Consider the following 27,322-nt stretch of genomic DNA (forward strand, 5'->3'; position numbering starts at 1 on the left):
GCCTTTGGGAAGAGAGAACTGTGTTCTGTGAAACCCTAACAAGCCATTAAACACAGGCCTTCCAAAATATAAAGTTACATAAGGCCACTCTCTGGTGTGCCACTGATGTTCAAGTCCCAATAGTGCAAATGGGAAGCCTGGATGAAAGAAAGAAACACTGCAATCTGACACCTGATCTTGCTTCTTTGTGTATCCAAGTTCACTGTTCCAATCTGGCAATTAATTAGATTTATGGAATCCGTTCAATGACAAATGGTTTCTATTTGTGTCATGTGGCTCTGATTTGGAGGAAGCAAGTTTAGTAGTCTAGATCAAAACCATAGCTCTGATTTGCATAATGGCAATATGTTGTTTTGAGCATTAAGTTGTATCACGCTCTTTATCATCGGATGTTTTGCTTGCTGTGCTGACTGCACTGAGGAGAGCTTTTGGAAAGCTACATGTAATAATACATGGGCCTTTTTCCTGAATGGTTGGTTAGTTTGCAACCTACCAATGTGTAGCTGTACTTCAAATTATTATTTCAAATGTGTATTACCTTGAAGCTGAGTGTCTTCTGACATTGTTCTTCCCAGTCTCCTATCTTTGTTAGGCCCCTCTGGACTTACTTAGTCTTCCTAAGACTTGAATAACTTAAATAACTTTGTGTCACATGCCAATATTGCCATACCACTGCATAAACATATTATGTATATTGAACAATACTGTTCTTATGTCCCAGTACAGCAAAGCATGTAAGCATGTGATTAAATATTTGCTTAAGTCGTGTTGAATTCCCTTTGACCTCAATGGGACTTGAGGTGCTTAAAGTTAAACATGTGCTTAAGCACTTTGCTGCGTAGGGACAGCATCAAGAATGTGGTTAAGTGAGACTATTGCTAAACTTCTTTCCTTAAAGAAAATATGTATTTCCTACTCTTTGTTTCCTCTTAGCTAGGGTCTAATCCTGAATGTTACTTTTTCTCACCTCGTGACAATTTATGTTTCCCAATCACCTCTTGTGTGGGTCTTTGTGCAGGACTTCTGAAAGGCTAAAAAAACTGTCAGCTGGTTCTTCGTTATTTGCTATTTTGTTACCAAGCTCAGAGAATCCTAGCAGAGCAGGAAGGCACAATTTTATTTTCCAGAAGTCATGCTCATTTGTTTTTCTCATGTCAAGTGCATCAGTCTGTTTTTAATTACTGTATCAACCATTTTGCCTTTCATATCGATTCATAAACTTCAAGGCTAGAAAGGACCATCTAGTCTGACTTTGTGTACAACACAGACTGCAGAGCTAACTAATTCCTTTTGAACTAGAGCATGTCTTTAAAAAAAATTGCCAGTCATGGAGAGTCTACTATGACCCCTGGTGAATTGTTTAAAGGTTAATTACCCTTGCTGTTTAAAAAAAATATACCTTATTTCCAAACTGAATGTTTCTAGCTTCAGCTTCCAGACGATGGAGCTTGTTATACTTTTGTTTGCCAGCCCATTATCAAATATTTGTTCTCCAAGTAGGTATGCATAGGCTGACCAGTTCAGCCCTTAACATTTTCTTTATTAAATAGATTGAGCTCTTTGTGTCTATGACTATAAGGCATGTTTTCCAATCCTTAAATCATTCTTGTGGACTTTCTCTCAGCCCTCTCCAATTTATTGACCTCCTTCTTGAATTGTGGACACAAAAACTGGACATAATATTCCCACAGATGTCTAATGTCAGTAAGTTTCATTTACAATTATTGTATAATTCCCAGGACCACCTGCCTTGAAGTGAGGTTCATGAAGTGGGGGGGGGGGGTCTCCCATAACCTGGGTAAGTATGCTAACCAACAGGCTAAAAATTACAAGGGAGGTCTTCTTTCTCCCACTTCAGCACTTTTGTGTGGCATTAGGCAGCCTCTAAGATTGACTACTGATTAAGCCCTACATGTGACTTAGGCAGTCCAGTTAATAAATCATAAGCAGAGATAGACATCTCCCTGAAGTATGGAGTTAGGCACAGAATGCAGAGAGAGGGATGGGATTTAGCATGCACCCCTCTCATCACCACCTTCTGTTGGCCAGCTAAGGCAACCCCTAGCTTACTGTGCTGTCTACGTATCCCCAGAAGTCCTGCTGATGGGGTGAGGACAAAGGAAGCAATTGCCCCAGGCCCCTTTGAATTGCTGCCGAAGCATCGGAGTGCCATGCCAAGAGCTCTGTATGGCTCTGAGTGTTGAGGAGGGGCATACTTGGTCTAGGTGGTGATAAGGCCTGACTGTCCTCAGTCCCACAAATTCCACTCAAGGCCTCACCCCTTCCGGGGGGCACAGAGCTGCCCCTCCCCACCTTGCCCAGGGGCCCATGGTGGCTGTCGGCCCTACTGCTCTCCAGGCATTGTATAGGGAGCCGACATGCCTAACTCATGCTTTGTGGATCATACTGTTGTTCCAGTGACATTCCAGACATGAAAAGGTTAAGTATAATTAATTGGGGCTTTAGGATCAGGCCTTAATTTATCAGCTTGTTCTAGCACTTCTTTTGGCATATCCTTCTTTGACAATGCCTCATCCTTACTATCTGAAAAGAGCAGATGTGGCGCAGGTATCTCTCCTGACAGTGACTGTGCTGACCACACATGCAAAGAAGTAATTTTGCTTCTATGCAATATCCTTATCTTCTCTATTGTTCCCTTCACTCCCTAGCAGTCTTGGGAAACCCACCAAATCTCTCACAGGCTTCCTGCTTCTGACATATTCAAGGAATTTCCTATTATTTTATTTTATGTTTTTAGCCATTTGCTCTTCAAATTCCTTCTAGATCCTTCTGACTAATTTCTATCTTGGTTTTTGCCTGCCAAAGTTTATATTCTTTTCTACTGTCTTCACTTGGGCTGGATTTCAACTTATTTTAGAAGATGCATAGTTGGCTTGAAAACACCAAGCTTTGTAATTTAGTCAGAGTGGATTATTTCTGCCTTCTGTTTATATTAAAAAGTCTCTGGAGAAGGAACCTTGTCATCCTTTATATTTGTAAAGTACCATTTACATTAATGTTGCTATATAAATATATTATTTTGTCTTGTACTTCATGCACTGAGGAGAGAATCATACGATCCGTTAGTCTGATGCTCAAACTATTGCAGATAAGATGGGCCTTTAATACAAAGAAAGATGTTATTGGAATGGCACAAAATGGGCCACTGATTATTTTAGCTATGATCGTTTAGGGTGCATCTACACTACATTGTTATTTCAAGATAACTAGCGTTATTTCAAAATAATGCGTCTACACAGCCATTCTGTTACTTCAAAATAATTTACAGATTATAAAATAATTTTGAAATAACTGATGGCTTATTCCAAAATCTGTAAACCTCAATCTTCAAGGAATAACACTGATCTGAAATAGCTATTTCAAAATAAGGTGTGTGTAGACGCTCCATTGCTGCTATTTTGAAATAGCCTCTCACCAGTGCGATACTAAGTTATTCCTCTTCAGTGCCTCCTGGGGCTCTAAATCGAGATAGCACTTATACATTAGGGAAATCTGCCTTGAGCTAATTTTGAGGCTTCCCTGGAGTGTAGACATGCTATTCCAACATAAGCTATTTTGGAATAACGATTCCAGAATAGCTTATTTCAAAATAAGCATGCAGGAGGAAAAGTTCATGCAACAGGTTGCCACTTTTTCCTGGAATTTCAGAGACTATCTGTTCCCTGAAACAAATATTCATTTTCAAAGTCTGAACTGCTTGAATTGTTGAATTCTACATGTCACCAGCAGGAAACAGAGGTGAGGGAATTTTCTAAGGTTTCTCTCATTATTACATTTCAGGAGCAGATAACGGTGGTATAGAAATTTAGATTTTCGTAGTTGATTCATGTAATTTGGAACCATGGAGGTGGGACAAGTTGGGTGCAGTTACTGTCTGCTCAGAGTTAAAATTCGTGAGCATATTTGGGCAAATGTTTAGTAAATTGCCCTACTGAGCCAAAGAAAGCTGAGCTATGGGCCTGCTTCATTTCTGCACTCAATTCCATGTACCTGGGATTACTGAAATACCTCACTGAACTATAGCCCATGATGCACTCACCTTCAGTCTCTTGCAATCCAGTGCATTCTCCTTGAGTTTTGATTGTCCCCACTGTTCCTGTAACTGCACTTTTCAGGCTGGTCATCTTTCCTGTTCTGTGCTTTTGCCCCATCCTGCTGAGAGACCCCAATCTTGTCTGAGATGTCTTTCTTCGAGGATGCAGGATCCCCTCTGTGTTCAAGGCATGTGGCTACCTCGTCTCCTTTCATTGTGAATTTTTTCCCCTCAGAACCACTGTGCTGGGTCACCTCTTCCACTCTCCTCAGTGATAGTCCTTTGGCTCTATCACATCTGCCACATGCTGCCTTTTCCAGCTTTCCATTGAGGCTTTCTGAAGAGTCTTCGATGTGTTCTTTTTCTGGCAGAGCTTTTTTCTCTAAGCCATTTTCTGGGGGAGGGGAGGTGCTCCCCATACTGTCAGGGCCAGCTGTGCTTGTAGTGATGGTTTGGGAAGTGCTGCTGTTCATGCAGCCACCCTGCTGGGAGAGACTGGCAGTGCCAGGCTTCCCTATGTTCACTTCCAGAACTTCTTCTTGACTTAGCTTGGACTCTGGCTCTGAGTCACACATACTGGACACCTCCACTTCCTTGCTGAGGCACTTTCCTGCCTGCTGTTTCTCCCTCTGATTGTCCTCTGCAGGCAGAACCGTCCCACCTTTCTCCCCTTGTGATGAGAAGAAACCAGGGTCTTGAGACCTTTGCTGTTCCATGTTCTCTTCCTGAAGTTCTGTGCAATTTTCTGTCATCTCTCTGCCAGCTGGAAATTTGCTTTTCAGTGTGTCAGTGCTGGTGGATCTCTTGAATGAGCGGAGAAGAAAAAAACAAAAAACATTTAGTTCAGTTTATTGAAAAGATCAATATGCAGTTATATCGTACTTCGCCTCTGAAGCTGTACAGTTCCCAAAGCTAAGTAAGTATTATCCTGATTTTCAGAGGGGGAAACTGAGCCATAGAGAAGTTGGAGAACTTTCCCAAGGTCAAAAGTGGGGGAGGATCTATAACTGAGTCAAATGTATGTCCCAGGTCTCTTCTCTCTCAATTTTGTGCTCTAACCAATACATCCCAATTTACCTGAAACTGCAAGTTTTTATTCAGGATTAACTGCAAGAATTGAGCAGATTTGCTTTAAACTCACCTGGTTATCATGGTCATCCTTTAGAAAGGGCATGTCCTCACCTTCCTTTGCATCCCATCTGTCAAAATCAAATCACAGGACTAAGTGTCAACTCTTCAAATGACAAAGCACCCCTTCCATCCTGAGACACCGGCAGGAAGCCCTGCAGCATCAAATGAAGGGTCAAGGGGATGAACTGCTGAGTGGCACAAAGTGCTCCTGAGCCAGGGATGAGGAGAGACAGACAGGAAATTGAACAACTTTTGCTCTGGCTGGGAAGGGCAATAGCCAATCAGCCAGTGGATTCATGTTTTAAATAAAATGCCACAAAGTAGGACTTTACAGTGCTTCCTGGTTACCTTTGCTGAGTCAATTCAGGAGCAGATTCAGCCCCTTTCTAGGGGATTGAGATGTTGGATGGATCACCTCTAGAATCATAGCACAGGAGAAAACTGACACACAAGCCCGTGCTTCCAAGGAAATAGTAGGGGTGGGCCTCGCCTAACTACAGTACCCGTTGATTGCGTGTCCTGATAATCCCTGATCACACAGGGAAGTATTGCTGGTGTAATTCAATTGGGGCTTATAAAGCCTCTAGCTGCTTGGTTGCTCTTGATAATTTGAGCCAAAATATGAAAACTGAAAAGGCATTTTTGAGGATATGCAGAGTTTCAAATTTTCAAAAGTGCATGTGCACAATTATAGTGACTGCGTGGGGTTCATAACTGTGTTAGCAAATTGTGCTCAGGGACCCTGACCCTCAATTAAACTAAAAACATTTTCCAGTACTCTGGCAGCATGAAAGGGCCTTAACATGGAAATCAATCATACTAATAGTGACTTTAAGGCACTCTTACAGAACTAGAGCAGTATAAAGTGGCCTTAATGTAAATGAGAACCAGAACTAAGTTTGAGTTTAACATGGTCATTTAATTTCCCGCTTAGGGAGAGCACAGCAGTAAAAACAATGACAAAGAAAATTTGTGCCAGTCATGCAAACCAACCTCTGGCTGGACGTAAGTATTCACTGACTCCCTTTCTCTTCTGCATTTGCAATGCATGACACCTCCTTGACACAGTATTACTGAAATGGTTATAAAGTGACTATGGTACAACCATAAAAGGTGGCTTCTTGACAGCTATTCAGTTAGGGTGCATCTACACACTCCTACACAACAGGGCTTAACTCAAAATAAGCTACGTAAATTGAGCTATGTTAATTGTGTAGCTTATTTCAAAATAGCTTATTTTGAAATTGGGAGTGTCTACATAGCACTTATGTCAGAATAGAGCACTCTTCCTCCGACTTCCCTAACTCCTTGTACAATGAAGGTTACAGGAGTCAGAGTAAGAAGTCCTCCAGCTTGACAGTATTTCAACATTATTTCAAAATAACTGCGGGCTCTGTAGACACAGACTAAGTTATTTCAAAAAAATGTCACAGCACACAGATGGCAGTGCACTTAAAAGCACTGGATCTGATACCTTAGAAGATGGTCTCGAATCAGACCCTGACAGACTTGGAGTTACAGGCACCCTTTAAATACTTGATTATACTGGATGATTCAGTATACAACATCGAGGCTACATCTAGACTGCAGAGTTTTATCAGAAAAAAATACGCAAATTGCGAACCACAATTTGGGTATCTTTTCCCGTTTTTTTTTTTTCAGAGGCTTTTCCAAAAATTGGCCCATCTACATGGGGCCAAATTTCAGAAAAAATCCTCTTTCCGACATCTCTTATTCCTCTCACCGAGAGGAATACAGGGATGCCAAAAGAACTTGACCGCTTTTTCGGAAACTGTTCCAAAAAAAGCATGCACATTTCCTGGACGCGGCAGAGCTTTTCTGGGATACTCTGGTATCCTGGAAAAATTCTGCAGTCTAGACATAGCCTGAGAGGCCATATGATCTTGGACTTAGTGCACAAGCCAGGGAATGCTAAGTACTGGCTTCTAATACCAGATCTCCCAATAGCTTGCTGTATGGCCTCATATAAATCCTCCAAGGCACATATTTTTATAAACAATCTCTAGTGTGGAGGCAGCAAAGTAGATAGTGGTTATCCCATTTTATATATGGAGAAACTTTAGGCAGTGAGGTTAAAGACCACATTTTCCAAGCGTGACCTCTAGTTTTTGGTGGCTATCTTTGAACATGTGGTCGATTATCAGAGGTGAAACTAGTGTTCTCAGCATCTCTGAAAATCTGGCTTTAAGATGTAAAGATGGCCACCAAAAATTGGAAGTAATTGTTTGAAAGTTTGGCCTGTAACCTCCCTGCCTTAGTTTCCAGATCTATCAAACAGGGATAACTGCTCCTTACTTAGCTGCCTCAATGGGGTATTTGTGCAGGAATTGGCCCTGTGTGTAAACACTCCATGCTATTAAAGCAGAATAGTCATTTTATTTTTTCATGGAAGCCTCCTCCCCCGCAATACATACACACACACACACACACACACACACACACACACACACACACACACACACACTTCACAAAGTAAGATGAGTTACAAGGTCTCTGCTCTTAGTTGCACCCTTTGTTATGCCCAAAGCATCCCATGAGACCAGATTTTGGTCCTAATAGCTGGTGGTAAATACTGAATAATAGCAGCAAAAAAGAAAAATGGAGTAGAATAGTCAAGGAAAAAATGACATTTTTCAGCTGAGTTTTGAAATAAGATGGAGATACTCAGGAGGAGCTGGCTGGTTCTGAGGAGAGGCAGTGCAGAGGAGAAGGGCCTTGCACAAAGAAAGCCATGAGTATTTGAAGAGACAGAGAACAGGCCACTATGAGGTGACCAAAGAGCAGTGCAAGCAATGAAGAAGGGATCGGAATTGGACAAGATCCATGAGGTAAGATGAAGGGCTAAAAACAAGAAGCACAATCTGAATTGATCCTAAAATGAACAGACAGCCAGTGGAGCTCACTGAGGTTGTGGGGATGTTTTGACAAATCCTTTGATCCCAGATCTCTAGCAATCCCAGCAGGAGGGCAGGGAATTTGTATCTGCACCATACACACTCACTGCTAGGTGTTAGTGATCCCATTTTTTAGCTTAATACAAACCTCATTTTCTCTACCTTGTTGCTGATCAGCAAGATGAGGCATCCAGATTTTCTGTAGTATTAAGGAAAAATGAAGAGTTGGGAGGAAGACATGCAATGGGCGATAAGGATGAGAAAAAGGAAAAATAAAAATACTGATGTATCTGTAGGGATAGTATCATTTAGAATCCAAATGACTTAAATATTCCTGAATGAGATCCCAATGAACCTATGGGAGACCTAAGCTCCTCTCTGAGATGAACTAGAATGCCATCAAGCCCTTACCGCCTGAGTCAGAGAAATGTTATTTCCTCTCAAATCTGTGGTGAGAAAAGAAACAAGCTGTTAGAGGCTAGGAAGCTCTTTGGGACAGGTACTGCCACTTGTGTTCTGTGTCTGGACAGCACCTACTGCTGTGGTGTCCTGGCCCAGGACTAGGGCTCCTGCTCCTAGCTTTTACCATACTACAAAAAAGAAAGAATAATGACAGGCCAAATCTACTCATTAAAGTACATGCTTTGAGCCCATCAACAGAGGGTTCTAAAAACTGTGCTGCATAAACTGAGGTCAGGAGACCCAAAGAGGAGAATGGGGCAGACAAAGAAAGATGGGTTTATAGGGAATACTGTCACCATAGCCAAGATCATTTTGCTTTAAAAGTTTTCCAGAGTTTGTTTTTACTTTGCCACCGATTGAGCAGAGTCTGTGTGAATGCGCAAACTGGTTCAAGCTTAACTGGATGTTAAGAAGCGGGCACTTGACTAATTGTGTAGTCCAGGGGTTCTTAAACTTTGTGATACCGCTACCTCCCTCTAAGGGGTCGGGACCCTCAGTTTGAGAAACGCAGGTGTAGTTGATACAATTTGTAGCGACTACATAAACAGTCGATAAGGGGAAGTGGGGTACCCCCATTGCGGTTCTGCAGTTTAAATGTAGTAGGAGCCTGGCACGGCTCTGCCTTTTAAACATAGTAAGAGCTGCCCGGCTCTTTAAAAGGCAGAGGCACAGCTATCTGGGACCTAGCGTGAGCCAGGGCTGAAAAGCCCTGGCTCACGCTGGGTCCTAGGCCTACCCCTGCTGCACTTCTGCCTCCCCTGTCACCTCCCACACCACAGAGATGGCACTGGGGGAAACCAGCTTACAAGTCAGCTCACCCCAGCACCGACCCCTGCTTCCCCTCCCCCTCCGCTGCCTCTGATACAACTCAACTAGTCACTTACATCCCTAGTTCAAGCTCAATGCTCAGAAATAACAAACTTCTGTTTCAATGCTCAAAAGACCCGGGTTGCTATGAAAGAAAGGCCCAGAAGCATGGAAGCAGCTCACCAGTGACCATACTGGGCATAGCAGGAATATTTATTTTCTTAAGACCAAAGCAGTGGTAGTGCACTTCTTAAAAGCACGGCCAGACCATCAAAGGATATGCCCAAGGTTCAAAATTGCTCAGCTTGTTTGGATATCTGCTCTCAAGTGGGGTCCTGTAAGTGCAAATTAACATATTTTTACAAGTCTTTATATTGAGTCTGTCACCTGGTACAACTTTATATAGTTAAGAATGGTACCAGGCATCATGTCATCAAACAGGGAGCATGTCCGCTGCAAAAACTGACCCACCTTTCTTGGGAAATCAGAAGAGGGAAAACCCAATTCTGGTGGGAGGAGTTTCACAGGCCTGCTATTAGTGGGAAGCCAGACTAGAGATGTCCTGCAGCTCATTCTATTGGCCTGAAATCTGGCCAATTTCAGGCTCAGACATATACGCATTGTGATAAGATTCCAAAGATAAGGCCCAGACACTGGGAATACCCTTGTTTCCATTATCTTAATCCTTATGTTGTTACAGATAGTCACAGCATTCCTTCCGAACACAGTCATGAGTGTATGGCAAAGAGCAGATCCTGTCACTAAAATAAACGGTGCAGGAACCAGTTAAAGCTTTATGCTTTGACATAGGTGAGTTTTGATTCATGAAAGCTTATGTCCAAATAAAACTGTTAAGTCTTTAAGGTGCTACAAGAATTCTCATAGTTTTTGCAGATACAGACTAACACAGTAGTCTGAGACTTAAAGCTTTATGATTACTAACTAGCACCCTGAATTTCAAACTCAAGCATCAGGGCTAACGCCAGTCTCCTCCAACTCTCTGGGATCAAGCGGAAAACTAGGGAGTGGGCAGCAGATTATCCCACCCGTGCCTACTGTAGTTGATATATTCTAGCCAGCACAGAGCATAGTGTAACACGCTGGGGTCAGTCTGCCCTACCTCAAAGAGAACCAAACAAACTCCTCTTCTTAATTCCAGTAAGCAGCTCAAGAACTTGGACTGTTTTTAGTGCATAACACTTTAATGATGATTACACACAAAACTAATTCTACAAAGCCTAATTTTATAGCTAAAATATCTGTAGGCCAAGAATACATCAACTACTTATCTCACTGCCTAGGAACCAGCCAGAGTTAGGCTGTATTAAAGATTCAACATTTGCATGGGGATGAAGCCTAATGTTGTTAGGCTTTGCTAATGTCATCATTCTTCCCAAACCAGCTCTTTGTAGCTCTCTGGGAGCAGGGAAAGAGCAGAGAGGGGGCATGGAACAGAGCAGCCAGCTCTTGACAGATAGACCCTTGCTGATGGATTTACTTTATGGCTCCTATCATCTTGGCTGCTTTTGCCTTTCCCAGAACAGCTCAGGGACATGTCCTAGCCTTCTGCACAGGGGAGAAGCTGTGCCTGGCCCAGGGTGTGAAATCTAGTGTCATACACACCCTGCCCTCTTCATGGAGCTCTTTAGGCTGCCATTCTACTCCAGGCCCTGAGGAGTAACAGCAAAATAGCTGTCAGTCAGCAAATAGCATTTTATTTGAGGCATTAGGCCGTTTCCAAAGCTAGCATGCCCCTGCGATTGATTCCCAGCCAAGCATCCAACCCACAAGCCCTAGCACAGTTATCGAAGGTCTTAGCTGCTTTGAGGCAGTTATCTTGAGTAGATATGATTCCTAAGCAAGTACCCCACTCCACTCCCATCCCAACACCCATAACAGAGATCCTTCTAGAGAACAGGGTGGGAGGCCCATGCTGAAGGAGAATTCACAGCTATTGCAGGCTTGGCATCCTTAAAACTACCCTCTCCCAACCCCCAAAAGTCATGACCACTAGCAGACTCAGAAGGAAGGGCAGGCAAAAGGAAGACAGAAGGAAAATCATATTTCTGATGGTTCTGCTCACATTCCCAGGGCAGCCCAGTCATGGAAAATACAAATTGTTTGCTTGGCTCAGTTTCCTAGAGTAGCCACCCTTGGGGGATTTATGTGCTTCTCCCTTAGTAAGCCACAGCATGTTCTTGGAACAACCAGTTGTTCAGCAAACTCTCCAGAGCTAGGGATTGCTGGTGTGTTTCTTTTCAAGGAACAGATTGTGGTTCATTATTGAGTCTTAGATACTGAGTTCTTCGGCTTCACACAGTTCTGAGCAGTGATACTAGCTTAACTGCTGAAATGAGGGAGGATCCTATGATGGTGATTTTGGAGGTGGCAGTCCTGCCTCTGATTCAGGGTTGACCCAACAACCCAGGTCAGATGAGCACCTTTTCAAAATGCAAGAGAAGGGCACAAGGATGAGCCCTACTCCCTCCATAGCCCCACTTCTGCCCCACCCTCTGGCCAGGCTGGAAGTTGAAGCTGGGCCATAGTAAGAGCCTCCCAGGGAGCCAGGGCTGCTGTGGGGAGCTTTGGACCCTTCACCTGCACTGGGCAAGATGCCTAAGAGCAGCTCTTGGCCCATGTCCTTGTCCCCGAGACTGCCTAGGGTAGGTGAAGGGATTGGAGCTCCCCACAGCAGCTTGGACTCCCTGAGCAGTTCTGACTATGGCCCACCTCTGGCTCCCAGCATTGTCAGGAGGCACAGTTCTGAGGGAAAAGGAGGAGTGAGGGTGGCACTTCATGGTGGTGGGGGGAATGGTCATCTCAGCCCCGCCTCACAATGGGAAAAAGCAGGCACCACTCCTGAGACTCGGGCACCACCAGGAATCCAGGACAAGAGTTGTCCCAGAATCATTCAACCCAGGCCTGCGACTTGAGCGCTGCATTTCTAGCCTATCCGTGAAAGGTGGTCACCCTAGCCCCAGCAGGATGTTGGGGACACTGTATTGTGAAATGGCTGGCATTCAGATGAAGTGGCAAACTAAGGCCCTGCCCAGCTGTGGTCATCAGTCCACAGCACCTTCATTTTCACAACCATGAAACTACAACTGACCTCTCTAAATTCCCCCAGAAGTTTCAGATAGATACAGTATTCTCCTTTGCTTATTGTTTATAGTGTTGGATAGTCCACCCAAAACGTGAGTGCAGTTCCTTGGGTTAAATAATTCCTCTGTGTATATTATAGAGTTTCCTAAATCACAAACTTCAAATCTGGTTTGGCTTGTTGGGGCTGGGGCATTAGGAATTCGAGTGGGTGACACTGTAGTTACTTGCGCTTTTGAGGTCAAGAACTGTCCATGTGTCAGATTTATACAGCAGCTTTTCTTTCGGAAACAGTTGCTCCTGTGGCTGGCTGGAGATTGAACCTCAGAATGAAGTGAGGTTTAATGAAGCTTATAAACAAAGACTGTGATAACTTGATTATTTTTTGCTGTTGTTATTCTTATCCAATTAATGTTTTGTAATTAGGTTAAGGTGTGATTAGCTGATTGGATTTGAGGAGACATAACAGGACCCATCTTGCTGTTATAAATATATTCCAACACAAAACATAATTAACTTAGACTTAAGGTTACTCCAATGTCTTTCCTTACAATGCAAAAACTAAAAAGCAAGGAAATCATAAATTAAACCAGCCATGTACAAGGCAGTGCCAGTCCCATTAACGTCATGATATGACAATATACCTCACATGATTACCCTCTCTAACACATTCCATTTTAATTCAACAATGCTATCACCTTTGGTGCACATATTCAGAAATGAATACACCACAAAAAGGTACAAGTTTACCAGCATTCTGTAAATATTATAGATAGGAAATGTATCTGTTTATGCATTAGTGTAGCTCTGTATTTGTTGTATAACTGACCTGATTATTTTAAAAATACACTGTCAACATACAGCAAAATGTTGTTTGTGGTCTTGGTGTATTAAGTTTTGGGTATATGATCAACATTGCTTTCTCTTGTTGGCTGGCACACAGTAGGATTGTAGATTTAAGATGAGAATTGTTATTAAGCCATCACATAGTGAAACACTGGAAGGCTGGGGTATTCCTTGAAGTGTGCCAAATTTGGAAGCTAACCTAGATCATTAAAGTATAATACAGAAGCAGCTGGCTGGATTCTCTTCTCCCTTTCACCACTATAATCAATAGATGTTTCACTGAAGTAGAAATCACTTAGATCAATGTAAAACTTGTCATGGGAGAATAAGGCCTAGAGATTTTAATTCTGCTTATCTCAATGCAACCTTAACTCTGTTGTTACAACTAGCAATGTCTTCTTTGTGGGTATGATTTTGAGTTGTACCTCTAAGAGGCTCAGGACAAAACTTGCAACCCAGAGAGAGAAGGGGCTAAGATAGTTTTAAGCACCTTCATGCCCTTTTTCACTTTGCGAATTTGTGAGGTTTGGGGCAACTCCCAGTGAGATGTTTATGGGTAACAGCGCTACCTGAAATCTCTACTGTGCTATGTAGTATGGCCCTGCCTCTTCCCAACATGTCCTTCACACAGCTGGGTTTCCAATCCTTAGAACACCCTGACTTGTTTTACTAACAGGTTGTTTCAAACAGCAGTATGGCAAAGCACACAGTGGAACTTCTAGTGCACAGTAGCAGGTCTACCAGATGACTTAGTATGAGGCATGTGAACGCACTGGCTGGCTGTGTGCAAAGTCTTCTTATGGACAAGAACTCTGTGCCTGTGCTGGAGAGTTCTGCCCTGACTTGATCAGGGCTTTTACACCTACCCAGTAGCATAGAAGGGGTGGGGCTGAGCTCAGGGGGGAATCTCAATATTTTTTCTTACAATATGTACAGTATATACGTGTTCATTGGGGACTAGAGGAACAGTCTCTAGGAAGCATCAGTCATGCTAATTAGTATTACACCCATGGAAACAATCTCCAGAGGCCTGCTCTTTGAGCCAGCAAAGCCTGAAAACAGGCTCAACAGGCTGGCGGTTGCCCAGTCTGCCAGGACTCATTGTCTGAGCCACTGTTTTTTTGTGGTCCCTCAATGAAGATTCTGCAGTTGGCACATGAGGGAGACACAGCATCCCGTAAGGAGCTGGGGTCTCTGACTGGATGTCCCACCAGGCTCTGTCACAGAAATGGACATGCAAGTTTAATGATGTAATCCCTGGCCTGGAGACCCCCCCCCCATGGACTGTCAGTCCAAATGAATCAAGGGAATTAATTGAAAACCCCCAGCTCTGATCAGCAAGACCTCTAGCGGTGGTTACAAAATGGTTTCCATAATGTCCTGCTTCCTATCCCCCTACCTTCTGGCTCTGCCAGTCAGTCTGTCCTTTCCTCTGGCTTTACTGCTCACAACCGGTACTGTTCTGGAAGCAGGCTCACTCGTGTTTGTAGTAGTTTGTCCTCCACCTGAAAGACACGATGTACAAAGAGCTAAGGGCAAATGTATCTGTTCTCATTCAGATGGGAGCCAGATATATTTTATCACTAGAGTTTGTGAATGTATTTCCTAAAGAAAGGAGTTGTGTTGGAGAGGAGGAAAATATAAAGCTACAAAGCCAAAATGTCCCCTGACAGCAATCCCCCCTGCACTGCTTCAACTGCACCCTGACCTCAGCTCCAGCACCTTTTTCTAGCTGCCACCTCCACTGCATCCCCATATGCTCTTGAGTTGCCATTACTACTGCACCACTTCCTATAGGTGCCTGTGCCTCCATGCCTGCTACTTCTTGCTAGCAGGCACCCTGCTCCATCATTTCTAATACAGCCTGGCTGTGTCTACTTTGGCCTGATCTTGTGGCAAAGCAGCCGCTTTTGCACAAAAACATGCGGCCTATCTATACTGGCGGGGAGTTCTTGCACAAGAACACTGACGCTCTACTGTAAGAAATCAGTGCTTCTTGCGCAAGGACTATGATGCTCCCGCTCAGGAATAAGCCCTCTTGAGCAACTGTTCTTGCGCAAGAGACCAGTGTAGACAGGCAACATGAATTTCTTGTGCAAGAAAGCCCGATGGCTAAAATGGCCATTGGAACTTTCTTGCACAAGAGAGCATCTACACTGGCACGGATGCTCTTGCGCAAAAGCACATCTCTTGCACAAAGGCACATGCCAGTGTAGACGCTCTCTTGCGCAAATACTTTAATGCAAGAACTCTTGCGTTAAAGAGAATTTGCACAAGATCATGCCAATGTAGACACAGCCCCTCTGACTGCATATCCATCCCTCATCTCTCCCTCGCTGCTGCAATGCTCCCAACATGCTCTTTAACCACCACTGCCATTGCACCAGAACCAATAAACTCCCAGATTCCTCACTCCTGCACTACTGTTCCTTAGCATGCTCCTTTGCTATGCCTATGGGGTTGGTCCCCACCGAAAGAGAAGCCTTTCTGGGAAACCATGATCTTTGTTTTAGTCCAGTGTCACTTGGCTACCACACTGCCCCCGGATCCTTGTGCAAGTCTCAGTCGACTAGTCGATAGGCACTTCCACATTCCTCCTTTGAAATGTACAAGAGCCCCTTGTACATTTGCTTATCAGATAGTCTTTTGATTAGTTGACTAGTCGATACTACTCCCTTCCCCCCACCCTTGCTGCCTCTATGAGATAGGGGCAGCAAAGGGAGGGGGTGGGGGAAAAGGGGTACTTCAAAGTACAGCTGATCCTAGGTTTTGGAGAAGTGCTGCGGGGAGCCTGGGGTCTGCTGGGAGTCCCCAGAAGACCCCGGGCTCCACGGTAGCTGCCCCTTTGAAACACTAAAGATAAGCTGTATAGTGGGCTGTCCCTTTAAAATGCTGCCTCTGTGCAATTCAAAGGGGCAGCCGCGGAGCCCAGGGTCAGCTGGGGAAATGCCACAGGGAGCCTGGGATCAGTTGGGGAGTCCCCAGCTGACCGCGGGCTCCTGGCTGCCCCTTTGAATTGTGCAGAGGTGGCGTTTTAAAGGGGCAGCCCACTGCACAGCTGATCCACGGATCAGCTGTGCAGCAGCTGCCTTGGGGTTTCAAAGTGGTAGCGCCACTGCTATCTAAAGGCAGCAAGGCGGGGGGGGGAGGAAGTGGTATCGACTAGTCAACTAGTCAAAAGACTATCTGATAAGCAAATGCTTATCGGATAGTTGACTAGTCTTTAACATCCATGCCTCCTACATGCTGCTGAAAAACTGATCGGGACAGGTGGGAGGAGGAGCTTACTGCCAGGGCTACTGGCAGCTAGGAGGCACCAGGGGAGGGGAGGAGCTACGGTAGGAGCTGAGCACTCCATATTTTTTTCTGTGGCTGCTCCAGCTCTGGAGCATCCATAGAGGTGGTGCCTAGGAGTCCCATTATACAGAGGAGTTAGGAACGTGGCTAATGGAGTCAAATACTAGGAAAATGCAACCTGAAGCATGTCAGCTTGATCAAACGGTCCATCAGTGATCATTGAGGGAGCACCAATCACAGCACGCCATTCCTTCAGCCACCCACTGGCAAAGCTGTCAGTGGTACCAGCACCCACCTGGCATAGCCCACAACTCATGAGCTCGAGCAATCTGCTAGCCTTGGCCTCCCAAGCAGCTTGGATTACAGGTTCGTGCCACCACTTTGCCCCTGAAGTACATATGGACCATGTAGGTCTCATGATAGCCAGTATGTCTAATTTTGAGACATTATTCCAGCCCCAAGTCCCATATGTATAGAATTCCTTCACTGGTCAGTGTATGTGAAACCCCAATCACTGCATGGTGTAAAGAAAGTGAGAGCCCAGTAGTTCAATTTAAGACCAATGATAGGCTCTACTCACCTCTCCCTTCAGAAGGAAAGGACCTGTGCTGGAATTTCCTGGCATTTCTTCCCCCTGAAAGGACACAGCATGTACAAAAAGGCAGAAGGGTTACATAATGAAAGCCCAACAGCAAGCATCAGCTTGTGTGTGTGTTCTAGCAGCAAAGCTTCACTCCCTCGCTCTCCTGAGGACAGGAACTGGAGTGGATTTATTCTAATTAAGACTCTGTCATGTGCCCTTGGGAACACAGATGATAAGCTGCAATATGACTCCTTGTGAAACCAGTGCTTGGGAAAGGAGCCAGTTCTAAGCTTCTATATACAGTAACTTCTGATAATCCAGCACCTTTAGGAGCCAGGGGGTGCCAGATTATCAGATATGCCAGAGTACCAGAAGGGGGGCTATGAGGGATCTGGGGTGGGGGTGGGGGTCGGCGGGGAACTGCACAGCGTGGGGGAGGGCGGCGCTGCGGGACCAACCCGGCAGCACCCCAGCTGCTCTGCCCCCGACTTCCCCAAGTCCGCCACTGCTGAAACTGATCAGCGGCGGACTTGGGGAAGCCAGGGGCAGAGCAGCTCCAACTGTCTGGCTTGCCGGAGCACTTCCGGGTTCCAGTTGGTGCCGGATTATCAGGAGTGCCGGACCACTGGATGCCGGACAATTGGAATTTTACTGTATACTGTTATATCATAAAGAACAGAGAGTTCAGGGCCTAGGTTCTCAAGTGCATTTCAGTGCTCAACTCCCACTGAGCTTTGGAGCCCAAGTTTCTGAGCTAGTCACAGCTGTGCTCTGGGGAACAAGGAGTAGTGACACTATCCACAGATGCACTGAGCACTCTGCAAAGCAGGGAGTGCTGAAGCTTATGTACTGATTTCAGAGTCACTTCTGTACAGGCCTAAGGGAAAGCAAAGCCTCCAAGGGCTGGCTCTTTCACACCTTGACATGGACCTGTGAGCCACATGTTCATGGCTAACAAATGTCAAAACAGGACGTCTACGTCTACACTGGCATGATTTTCCAGAAATGCTTTTAACAGAAAAGTTTTCCGTTAAAAGCATTTTCGGAAAAGCGCGTCTAGATTGGCAGGACGCTTTTCCGGAAAAGCACTTTTTCCAGAAAAGCGTCCATGGCCAATCTAGACGTGCTTTTCCACAAAAAAGCCCTGATCGTCCTTTTCGCTATCGGGGCTTTTTTGCGGAAAACACTACTGTGCTGTCTACACTGGCCCTTTTCGGGAACAGTTTTCCAGAGAAAGACTTTTGTCCGAACGGGAGCAGCATAGTTTTTCCGGAAAAGCACTGATGATTTTACATTAGATCGTCAGTGCTTTTCCGGAAATTCAAGCGGACAGTGTAGACAGCTGGCAAGTTTTTCCGGAAAAGCGGCTGATTTTCTGGAATAACTTGCCAGTGTAGACACAGCCGATGAGTATGTCCCTTTCTTACCTTTCTTACTGATGAGATTATCCAAGACTGGCTCCCCACCCTTAGTAAAATCCTCCTCAAACCTGCAGGTGAAAACAGGGCATTGTCAGACACAAAACCACTCACTTCACTAAACAACATCAATCCATCAGACCTAGGTAGGTCTACATTCAAAACTGAAGTCAACCCAACTTGCTCAGAGGTATGAAAACTCCACACCTGAGTGACAAGTTAAGCCACGCTCACCCCCAATTCTGTTGTTGATCTAGCAAAGCTGTCAGGAAGGTGGATTAACTCTGTGGAGAGACTTTAAAATCAAGCACATACACACACACACACATGCCTATCATTGTAGTGAGTGGCTACACTGATGTGCTGAAACACTACAGCAGCTCAGCTGCAAATGTAAACTAGCTCTAAGAGAAGCCACATCCATGAGTCATATATACTTCCACCAGAAAGGAGCTCTCCTACAGCCTTTATATCATAACAGACAATCTTGTGTTCTGCATATGCCACATGTATTACAGGGAAACTATTTTACGAATGTTTTGGAGATTTCAAGACATTTTTAAATGGGAGTATCTTGTGTGTATCTTCACCTTTAAACTCAGCTGCCCTTGCAACTATGAGGCCAACTATGCAAGGTGCCACGCAAATTGCTTAACATGACCTGAAATAGCTTTTCTCTAGGAACACAGGATTTGTCAAACTAGATCAGAGCAGTAGACCATCTAGTTCAATAATCTGTCTCTGACAATACATTTAAAAGGTCACAAATCTTATGGGCTCCTCCTGATGGTGCCTCCAGTTGGGAAGCTGGGAGTCTCCCTTTTCCATTATTATAAAGCACCCAGTTCAATCCCCTTACAGCTGACTATTAAACCTGTTATATCTTTATGTATAGAAAATCTATTATTGACCTGTCTGAATATTAATTGTGCCACAGGCCAGGGTAATTTTGGGAGTGAAAGTTCCACATTTGGGGGGCAGATAAAGGAAACAAAGCTATGGCAGCTTGCGGGGGTTGTTTTTAATTGTTTCATTTTTAAGATCTCCATCTTACATAGGCAAGTATTGCACAAAGACTCCAGTCACATGACAATGTCACAAGACAACACAAATAATACAGTCACTGAAATCTTAACAGTCAAAAGAGCCCTTCTCCCTCCAAGGGTTAAAAGGAAACAAATATGCTGCTAACCAACTCTTTATTCCTGGAAGACAAACTTTTTTTTAAGAGGAAGATTATTAGAATCTATGCAGTGATTGGGAGTGTCCCAGGGAGTAAATCCCAGGGAGATAGATCAGAGTATGGGTGGAATCAGCTGTGGGTAAACCCATCAATGGAGGCAGAGAGAATGGGCTGTGATATGACCCTCTCTGTCTCCCTGTAGAACAATGGTGGGCAGGCTGCAAGCTACATATGATCCATTGGAGTTCTTTGTGTGGCCCACATGCAGGGCTGCCAGATTCTGCTGGTTTCCATCCACAGTTTTTTTTCCTACCAGGATAACTAAAATGACACACCCATAAAACAAAGACATGTGAAGTGAGGTGCATGCTGATTGCTCACAGCACTCTGAGAGCCATGTACTCCCTCTGCAGCCAAACAAAGCGCTGCTACTGTTCAAGTGGCACATCCCCCCAAGTTCTAGGTATGCAAGAGCAGTTAGCAAAGCTATCTTAATCTGGGAGACAGTTTGGTCTTGCATCCCACTGAGATGAAGGAGGATCACTCACACAGCCACTCACTAGCCTAGGTTGCCCATCCTTGCTGTATAGCCCATGGTGATAAGCCCTAGGTACAGGCAGTCCCCGGGTTACGTACAAGATAGGGACTGTAGGTTTGTTCTTAAGTTGAATTTGTATGTAAGTCGGAACTGGTACATATTGTAGGGGAAACTCGAGCCAAACATTTCTCCAGAGCTCAGTTTTATTCTCCCACACCTCACTTCCCTCAGTCCTTTATTCTCAAGCTGAGGTGTCTGCTGAGAAAAGCCGCTCCGCGTCTCCCTGGTCTGCTGGGGGAAGCAGCTAGTGCGGGGTTGCCTCACCCCGTTTGTAAGTAGGGATCCAATGTAAGTTGGATCCATGTAACCCGGGGACTGCCTGTATTTAATGGCTTACAGTTTACCAGTTCACAATGTCCCATCAGAATACAGACCTACTGACAGACCCTATCGTTGGCTGTACTAGGGCCTGTAGCATTCTAGGCCCCTCAGTAGTGCAGATTACCTACATGTGCTCTGACTTTTCTACATCCCAAGCCCGTCGCCATTCGCCCTTTGCATTCTTGTGGCGTGCTAGCCTCTCCAGGTCAATCTGATCTCGTTCTTTCTTCCATCGCACATATTCTGAGCGTTCCCTTCCGGTCATAGTGAAACCCAGGTCTCCTGAGCTCTTCTGGAGAGGTTTCCCTCCCTCCTATTGGAAACAAATGAGCAGCTTATCAATTCAATACCATCAACCAGAAACTGCCCAATAAGGTTTCTGCACTAGGCTGGTGGGAATTCTACAGTTGGACCTCCCTCGTCTGGCACACATGTGACATGATCGGTCCCAGAAGAGAGATTTCGCTGGATCTAAGAAGATCATTTCTGCCCCCCTCTCCCAGCCACCGGCCTCCCCCAGCCATAGCCTCGCTGCCTGCCTCCCAGCTGGCTTCCCCCTGCCGCCGGCCCCTCAGCACAGGGCTCCCAGACCCACCTGGCAGCCCCATCACTGCAAGCACAGCCCTGCTGATGGGCTCCCAGTCCTGTGGGACAGCCCCCTGCTGGAGTTCAGGTGCCAGCACCACTTGAGCTTCAGTCTCTTTGGGCAGGCTTGCTACCTCCCAGCCTCACTGAGTAACTCTGCCAGGCGGCAGTGGGGTTGCCAGGCTCTTTGCTGCGCCACTCGGCAGCTCCATTCCTGGATTCCTGGCCCTGCTGCCAGGCAGCCCTGCAGTCGGGCACCTGGCCCCGCAGGGCAGCCCTGCTGCCTCTCAGTCCCACCATACAGCCGTGCTGCTGCTGTGTGTCTGTCTGTGTGAGTGTGCATGCAAATGGCCAGTGTAACTGATTTCCATGTTTTATTTACCTAATGTCTCTATTGGGTCCTAGTAATTAAATACATAAATTACACAGCCGTCATTCACGTGCTATGTCTCTGCCACTGCATGCTTAATAGGTTGAAAAAACACACCCTTGTTGTTATTCCTGAAAAAAACACTCATCCAAAGCAGCCCTGTGCTGTCTAGTGGCCCTGGCTAGTCTTAGTAGTACTTGAAACAGAGTTCTCCAATGTTTTTTCTGTAGAGAATAATTTCTGAATAGCTAAATTCTTATGTGAATTCAGAAGATCGAGGTTTAAGAACCCCAGAAGACCTTGGAACTCTTTCCTGGCCCAAGTGAATAGGCATAAACTTCTTTCTCCCCACCAATCCTTTCACCCTCCAACAATAGGGAGTAGGGAATAGAGTCACTTTGCAACCATTCTTCAGGGCTCTGTAGCTCAAGATGGACTGATTGATGCAGACACTTCATTCAGAGTACACTATAATGAGCATCACATGGGTAAGTCAAAACAATGTCCTTTGAATAGAGGATTGTTCACTTTCACCACTTGAGTTCTCCATATTTTTTGCTCTCTCTCATGTTGTAGCAGTTGAGTGCTGCTGCTGTTCAAGTATTTAAAATCTTAATTAAGGGTGTGTCTAGACCAGTGTTTCCCAATTTAATTTGGCCGAGGAACCCTTTTCAGCTTTTCAGAATTTCAAGGAACCCCTAGGTTTGTCAAGCAAAAAAAAAAAAAAAAGCACAAAAATCACATTCCTTCCCCAAGACCCCCACCTCCCTTCCTTGAGGCATCATCTGCTCTGTTCCCCTCCTCTCCATCACTTGCTATCCCCAATCCTTATACACTCTTACTAGGTTGAGACAGGAGGTGAGGGGTGGGAATGAGGGATTTGGATGTGGGAAGGGGTGAGAAGTACAAGCTCTGGGAGGGAATTTGGATGCCAGAGAAGGGGATGTTGGCTCGGAGAGGGGACTCCAGGCTCAGGAGTGTTGGGTTCAGGTGGAAGGTTGGGGTGCTGAGCAAGCCATGGGCTTGTGGATGTGAGGGTGCTGGAGTTTGGGCTGGATATGAGAGGCACTCAGGGCAATAAGGTTGTGAGTATGACTGGCTCAGGACACAGATTTGCCATGTGTGGATGGTGCAGGAGTGTTGCAGCAGAAGACGGAGGATGGGGGGATGCAGGAGTTTGGGGATGTAAGAGGCCCAGGACAGGGGGTTCCAGTGTACGATAGGCTCAGATTTGGGGTCAGGTGGTGCAGGAGTGTTATGATGCTGCAGTGAGATGGGGGTTTGGCCCCAATTGGGGGCTTGTTGGCCAGACTTCATTTTTAACTAAAATATTATGTCAAACTCAAAAAGTTTTAGCATTGTCTTTATGAGAGGGGTGAGGAACCTGTTTTGAGTCAAGGGTCACTGACTCACAGAAAAGTCTGTTGGGGCCACACAAGTGAGATGCAAAAAAACCCCAACAACCTTCCAAAGACCCTCAAGCCTCACTAATGTGGTCCCAAATGTGCTGGTGGGAGCAGGGGACAGAGTTCTCATGTATGAAATCAGGGCTTCTTGCGCAAGAACTATGATGCTCCCTGTGACGGGCCGGCCCCTGACCAGGGGCGAGGGGAGCGGAGCCCCCGCCGGCCGTCACTCTCCCGGGGGCGGGGCGAGCGGAGTCCTCACCGGCGGGGTCCTGCCGGCCGGCCCCAGACCCCCCAGCAACCCCGCAACTCCAGCCGCCGGGGGCAGCAGGCGGGGCGCTTCCCCCGCGCTTGCACCGGCAGCTGACGGGCGGCTCACCCCCCGCCGGCCCACGCAGGGAAGGCGGGGCTGGGGCGCACGGCCACTGGCGAGGGCTGCCAGCGGGGACGTGCCCGGAAGGGGCGGGGCCCCGGGCGGCGGCCGGCGCGGCGGGCCAGTTTAAAAGTGCCTGCCGCCGGAGAAGCGGGGCGCAGGCTCCTTGCGGCGGCGGAGGAGCAGCCCCCGACGCAGCACGGAGCGAGGGCGCCACACAGCCCGGCTGCCGGCCTGGCGCTGGTCCCGGGGCCTCCGGGACAGCCACTGCCCCTGGCGAGCACTCAGCCCCTCGCCAGACGGCAGGAGGACCCCGCCACGCCGAGTCAGGAGGGACCGGGACGGCCAGGAGCGCGCCAGGGCCAGAGAGCTCACCCCCGAGACTCCACCGGAACGTGGGACGCCACAGACCGCCGAGGCGAGGTAGGCACCAGGGCGACGGGGATCGGCAGGCAGACCCAACGGGAGGGAGGAAGGAGCCCGGGGCAGGGCACTTCTGGCGGCCGTGGATGGACGAGCCACAGGGGGGAGAATCCTCACCCCCCTCGTCCACCATGCCGGGGCGCTAGTGGCCCCGGCGCTCAGGGCCCCGGGCTGGGACCCGGAGAGAGGGCGGGACCGGGTCCCCCTCCCTCCACACGGGGAGCGTCCAGCACCTGACAGCCACATTAACTGACAGGGACCAAACTAGAACCCCGGACTGGGGAGGAAGACCTAAGGCTAGGGGCTTCGGCCCCATCCCGCTCGGCGGGTACTCGCGGCCCGGGGTTCGCTGACCCCCCCCTTCTGGCTGGGAGGGGGTGATCGCACCCCAGGGGCCTGGACTCCACATCGGCGGCCCAGGGACAACACAGGACAAAAAGGAGGACCAAAAGGACCGGGAGGGGGTGATCGCACCCCGAAAACCTCACACTCCCGCTCAGGAATAAACTATGATGTAACTGTTCTTGCGCAAGAGGGCAATGTAGACAGGCAACATGAATTTCTTGCGCAAGAAAGCCCTATGGTTAAAATGGCCATCAGCACTTTCTCGGGCAAGAGAGCGTCCACACTGCCATAGATGCTCTTGTGCAAAAGCACAGTTCGCACATGGCAGTGTGGATGTATTCTTGCACAAGAACTCTTGCGCAAGAAACCACCAGTGTAGACATAGCCTAAGAGTTTTCTCGCATGAGCAAAATGAATTTTGTGTTGTGCACCAGTACTGAGTTCATGTGGCTAGTTTGGATGTACCACTGTGGCACCCAAGTTATTAATAAATATTTTTAAACCTTTACCTTTTCTCTCTGCTGCCATGTCTCCACCCCTTGTTCCATCAGCTCCCCTAGTGCCTGATGCCTCCCAACTCCTCACCCTCCTCTGCTGTCCTGACTCCTGCCCTTCTCACAGCCCTCAGCTCTCCTGCAACCTGCCCTCCCTCCACCAGCCCTTCTCTTCTCCCTGTGCCCACTCCTCCAGTAGCCCCATTCTGATCATGTGAGCTACCCCTCCTCATCCCCTCTCCTAACACCTCCCTCTACACACCTGCCCTGCCTCTCTCCTCTGGTGCTGGTCCCTTCCCTGCAGGTGTCTGCCCTTCTGCTTCACCCCCAGAATTCCCTGGCACTTGCACCTTCTCTTACACCTGCACCCTCCTGTTGCCTCCCCCTTCCCTCACTGCCCCTACCTCCTTTGCCCTCTTTTTCCCTGATGCTCACCCCCTCACCACCCTCTGCCCCCATTCCCCTCATGCCCCTGTGCCCTCACACATGACTTGCTCCATCCCAGCCTCCTTCATGCCCACCCCTTCTTTCAAGCCTTCTCCCAGCACCTCCTGTCCCCTCTCTAGCCCCCAATGCCTTTACCCTCTCCCCTCCCAGCATCTCTCTGTCCCCCTCCCACTGACACCTCCCCTCCTGCCTTTTTCCTCATTGTCTGCACTTGGCCCCCTGGCATTTGTCTCTCCTCTACCCTGTCCTTTTGGTGCCTTCCTCTCCCCCCCTCTCCGCAAAAGCCCCTTCCTTTCCCAGCCCTTCCCCTTCCCCTACCTTCTGCCTTCCACTTTGTGGGACCAGAGTCTGCACTCCGTCCCCAGACTCCAAACCTGCAACTCAGCCATATGGTGCAACGCAGCATCCAGCAGTTTTAAAATCCCGGGCCGTGACATTACGTCACACCCGGGCATCTCCCCGCCTACCGGTTTGAGCACGCTGTGCAGGGCAGCAGCAGCCAACAAGGAGAAGCTCAGTGAAGGTTGCACACGGCGGGGACGGGGACGGGCACGGGGACAGGGGAGAGATGCTCTGGGACCGGGGTGGGAGGACGCGTGGGGGGGCCGGGGCCCGCTCCAGTTCCAAATATTGGTGGAGCATGGGCACCATGAGCCCATACAACTCGCTGCCCATGCAGCTGCTGGCTAGCCGGCTCTCTCTCTTTCAGAGGGGGTGGGGGAGTGCCAGCTCCTCGCGGAACCCCTAGATTTGCTTCGCGGAACCCCAGGGTTCCCCGGAGCACCAATTGGGAAACACTGGTCTAGACTATAGGGCTTTTTCGAAAAAAGTGGCCTTTTTACGAAAAAACTTCCCCTGTGTCTAGACTGCTGCCACATTCTTTCTAAAGTAAATCAAAAGAACGCCACAGTTTTACGAGGAATAACGCCTTTTCTTGAAAGTGCTCTTTCGAAAAAAGGCACTATGTAATGCAAACTGTGTTTAATTGAAAGAGAGCATCCAGACTGCCTGGGTGCTCTCTTTCGAAAAAACGGCCTGCTTTTTTGAAAGTACTGATTGTAGTCTTGACGCTCTTTTTCGAAAGAGACTTGCAGTCTAGACGTAGCCAAAGAGACAGTGGAAAACAAAGCTGAGTGTATTACAGGGAGATGCATGTAACATAGTGACTGTTAAATACACACTACTGCTGAAATTGGTTCCTTATTTCAAGTTCCTTATTTGTGGTACCAGCTCCTTACTCATAGCTCCCTGTTCCTTGTTCAGAGGCCAAAATTGTTTTATAAAATTATTTTTTTTAAATTAATAAAAATTGAATCTTACAATAAGTGAATATGGTAAAAATTAAATGGCTAGTTCCTCAATTACTTATTAACTAACTAATCAAAGGAGGGGCTGGAATTTGAGTGCCTATAAATGATGAACTAAGCCTCAGTCCCCCTGACAGACATCTCCCTGCAAGCATCAGGCTGCTCTGAAGGACTTGGTCATGCCACTTACTGACCCAAAACTTCGTTTATGAGCAATGTGCTGCCTGTCCCCTGATATGCCCTCACCCCACTTCCATATTATCAATGGGGACTGAATAAAGAACTGGCAGAACGTAATAAAATAAGTCTCGGGTCAGCACAACCACTGAACTGTTCTGCTGCAACTAAGACTTTGGAGTTCCCAACCTGGAGCTTCTTTGCAAAAAATTATGGCCCAGGTCACAGCCCTCTCCCCTCAAGCCTCAGTCATAGATTTCATAGATTCATAGGGTTCCCTCATCCCCAGCACCATCATTTTCTTTTCCAAAAAAATACCCAAAATTAGTTGAGTTAAGGATCCAAGCAATGCCTGGTAAATCTTCTAGTTGTATTATATAGGAATAGGGCAGTATTCCTTTAAGTCATTTGTGAGCACTCTAATTGTGTTCACGATTTTCTGTATTTTAAAAGTGATCACAAACAGCAGCATGCAATAAGTTAGCCCCTGCATATTTTCATGTAGTTAATAAACACTATTATTTAGGAACGCACTGAGCTCAAGCTATGAGTTTATTTGAATGCTTGTTGTGTTATGAGTAAAACAATATATGCTTTTATATCTATAACACAGTTAAACAAATGTTGATAAATGCAACCATTTTCCTCCTCTTAATTCATCTAACAATCCAATATTCCTAA

The 27,322-nt window shown here is 46.7% G+C and overlaps 1 protein-coding gene across 6 annotated transcripts in view; it reads right to left on the reverse strand.

The window, feature by feature from the left end:
- The window catches only part of CCDC9B (coiled-coil domain containing 9B), a 111,103-nt gene that overhangs the window by 21,927 nt on the left and 61,854 nt on the right, over positions 1 to 27,322 (reverse strand). For 5 of the 6 annotated variants that reach the window (XR_012903432.1, XM_075927089.1, XM_075927088.1 and 2 more), the window contains 6 exons: positions 20,843 to 21,027; positions 18,622 to 18,683; positions 17,192 to 17,245; positions 14,714 to 14,819; positions 5,196 to 5,253; positions 4,061 to 4,857 (listed from right to left, as the gene is read on the reverse strand). Coding sequence is in view for 5 of the 6 variants with exons in the window: in XM_075927089.1 (XP_075783204.1) it covers positions 4,063 to 4,857; positions 5,196 to 5,253; positions 14,714 to 14,819; positions 17,192 to 17,245; positions 18,622 to 18,683; positions 20,843 to 21,027 (1,260 nt within the window). In the remaining variant the exon portion in view is untranslated. Of the gene's footprint in view, positions 1 to 4,060; positions 4,858 to 5,195; positions 5,254 to 9,305; positions 9,705 to 14,713; positions 14,820 to 17,191; positions 17,246 to 18,621; positions 18,684 to 20,842; positions 21,028 to 27,322 lie in introns of those variants that run through there. The other variant, XM_075927090.1, reaches the window with a different exon arrangement.

The sequence above is a fragment of the Pelodiscus sinensis genome, chromosome 4 (genome assembly GCF_049634645.1).
Source record: "Pelodiscus sinensis isolate JC-2024 chromosome 4, ASM4963464v1, whole genome shotgun sequence".
NCBI classification, from domain to species: domain Eukaryota; kingdom Metazoa; phylum Chordata; order Testudines; family Trionychidae; genus Pelodiscus; species Pelodiscus sinensis.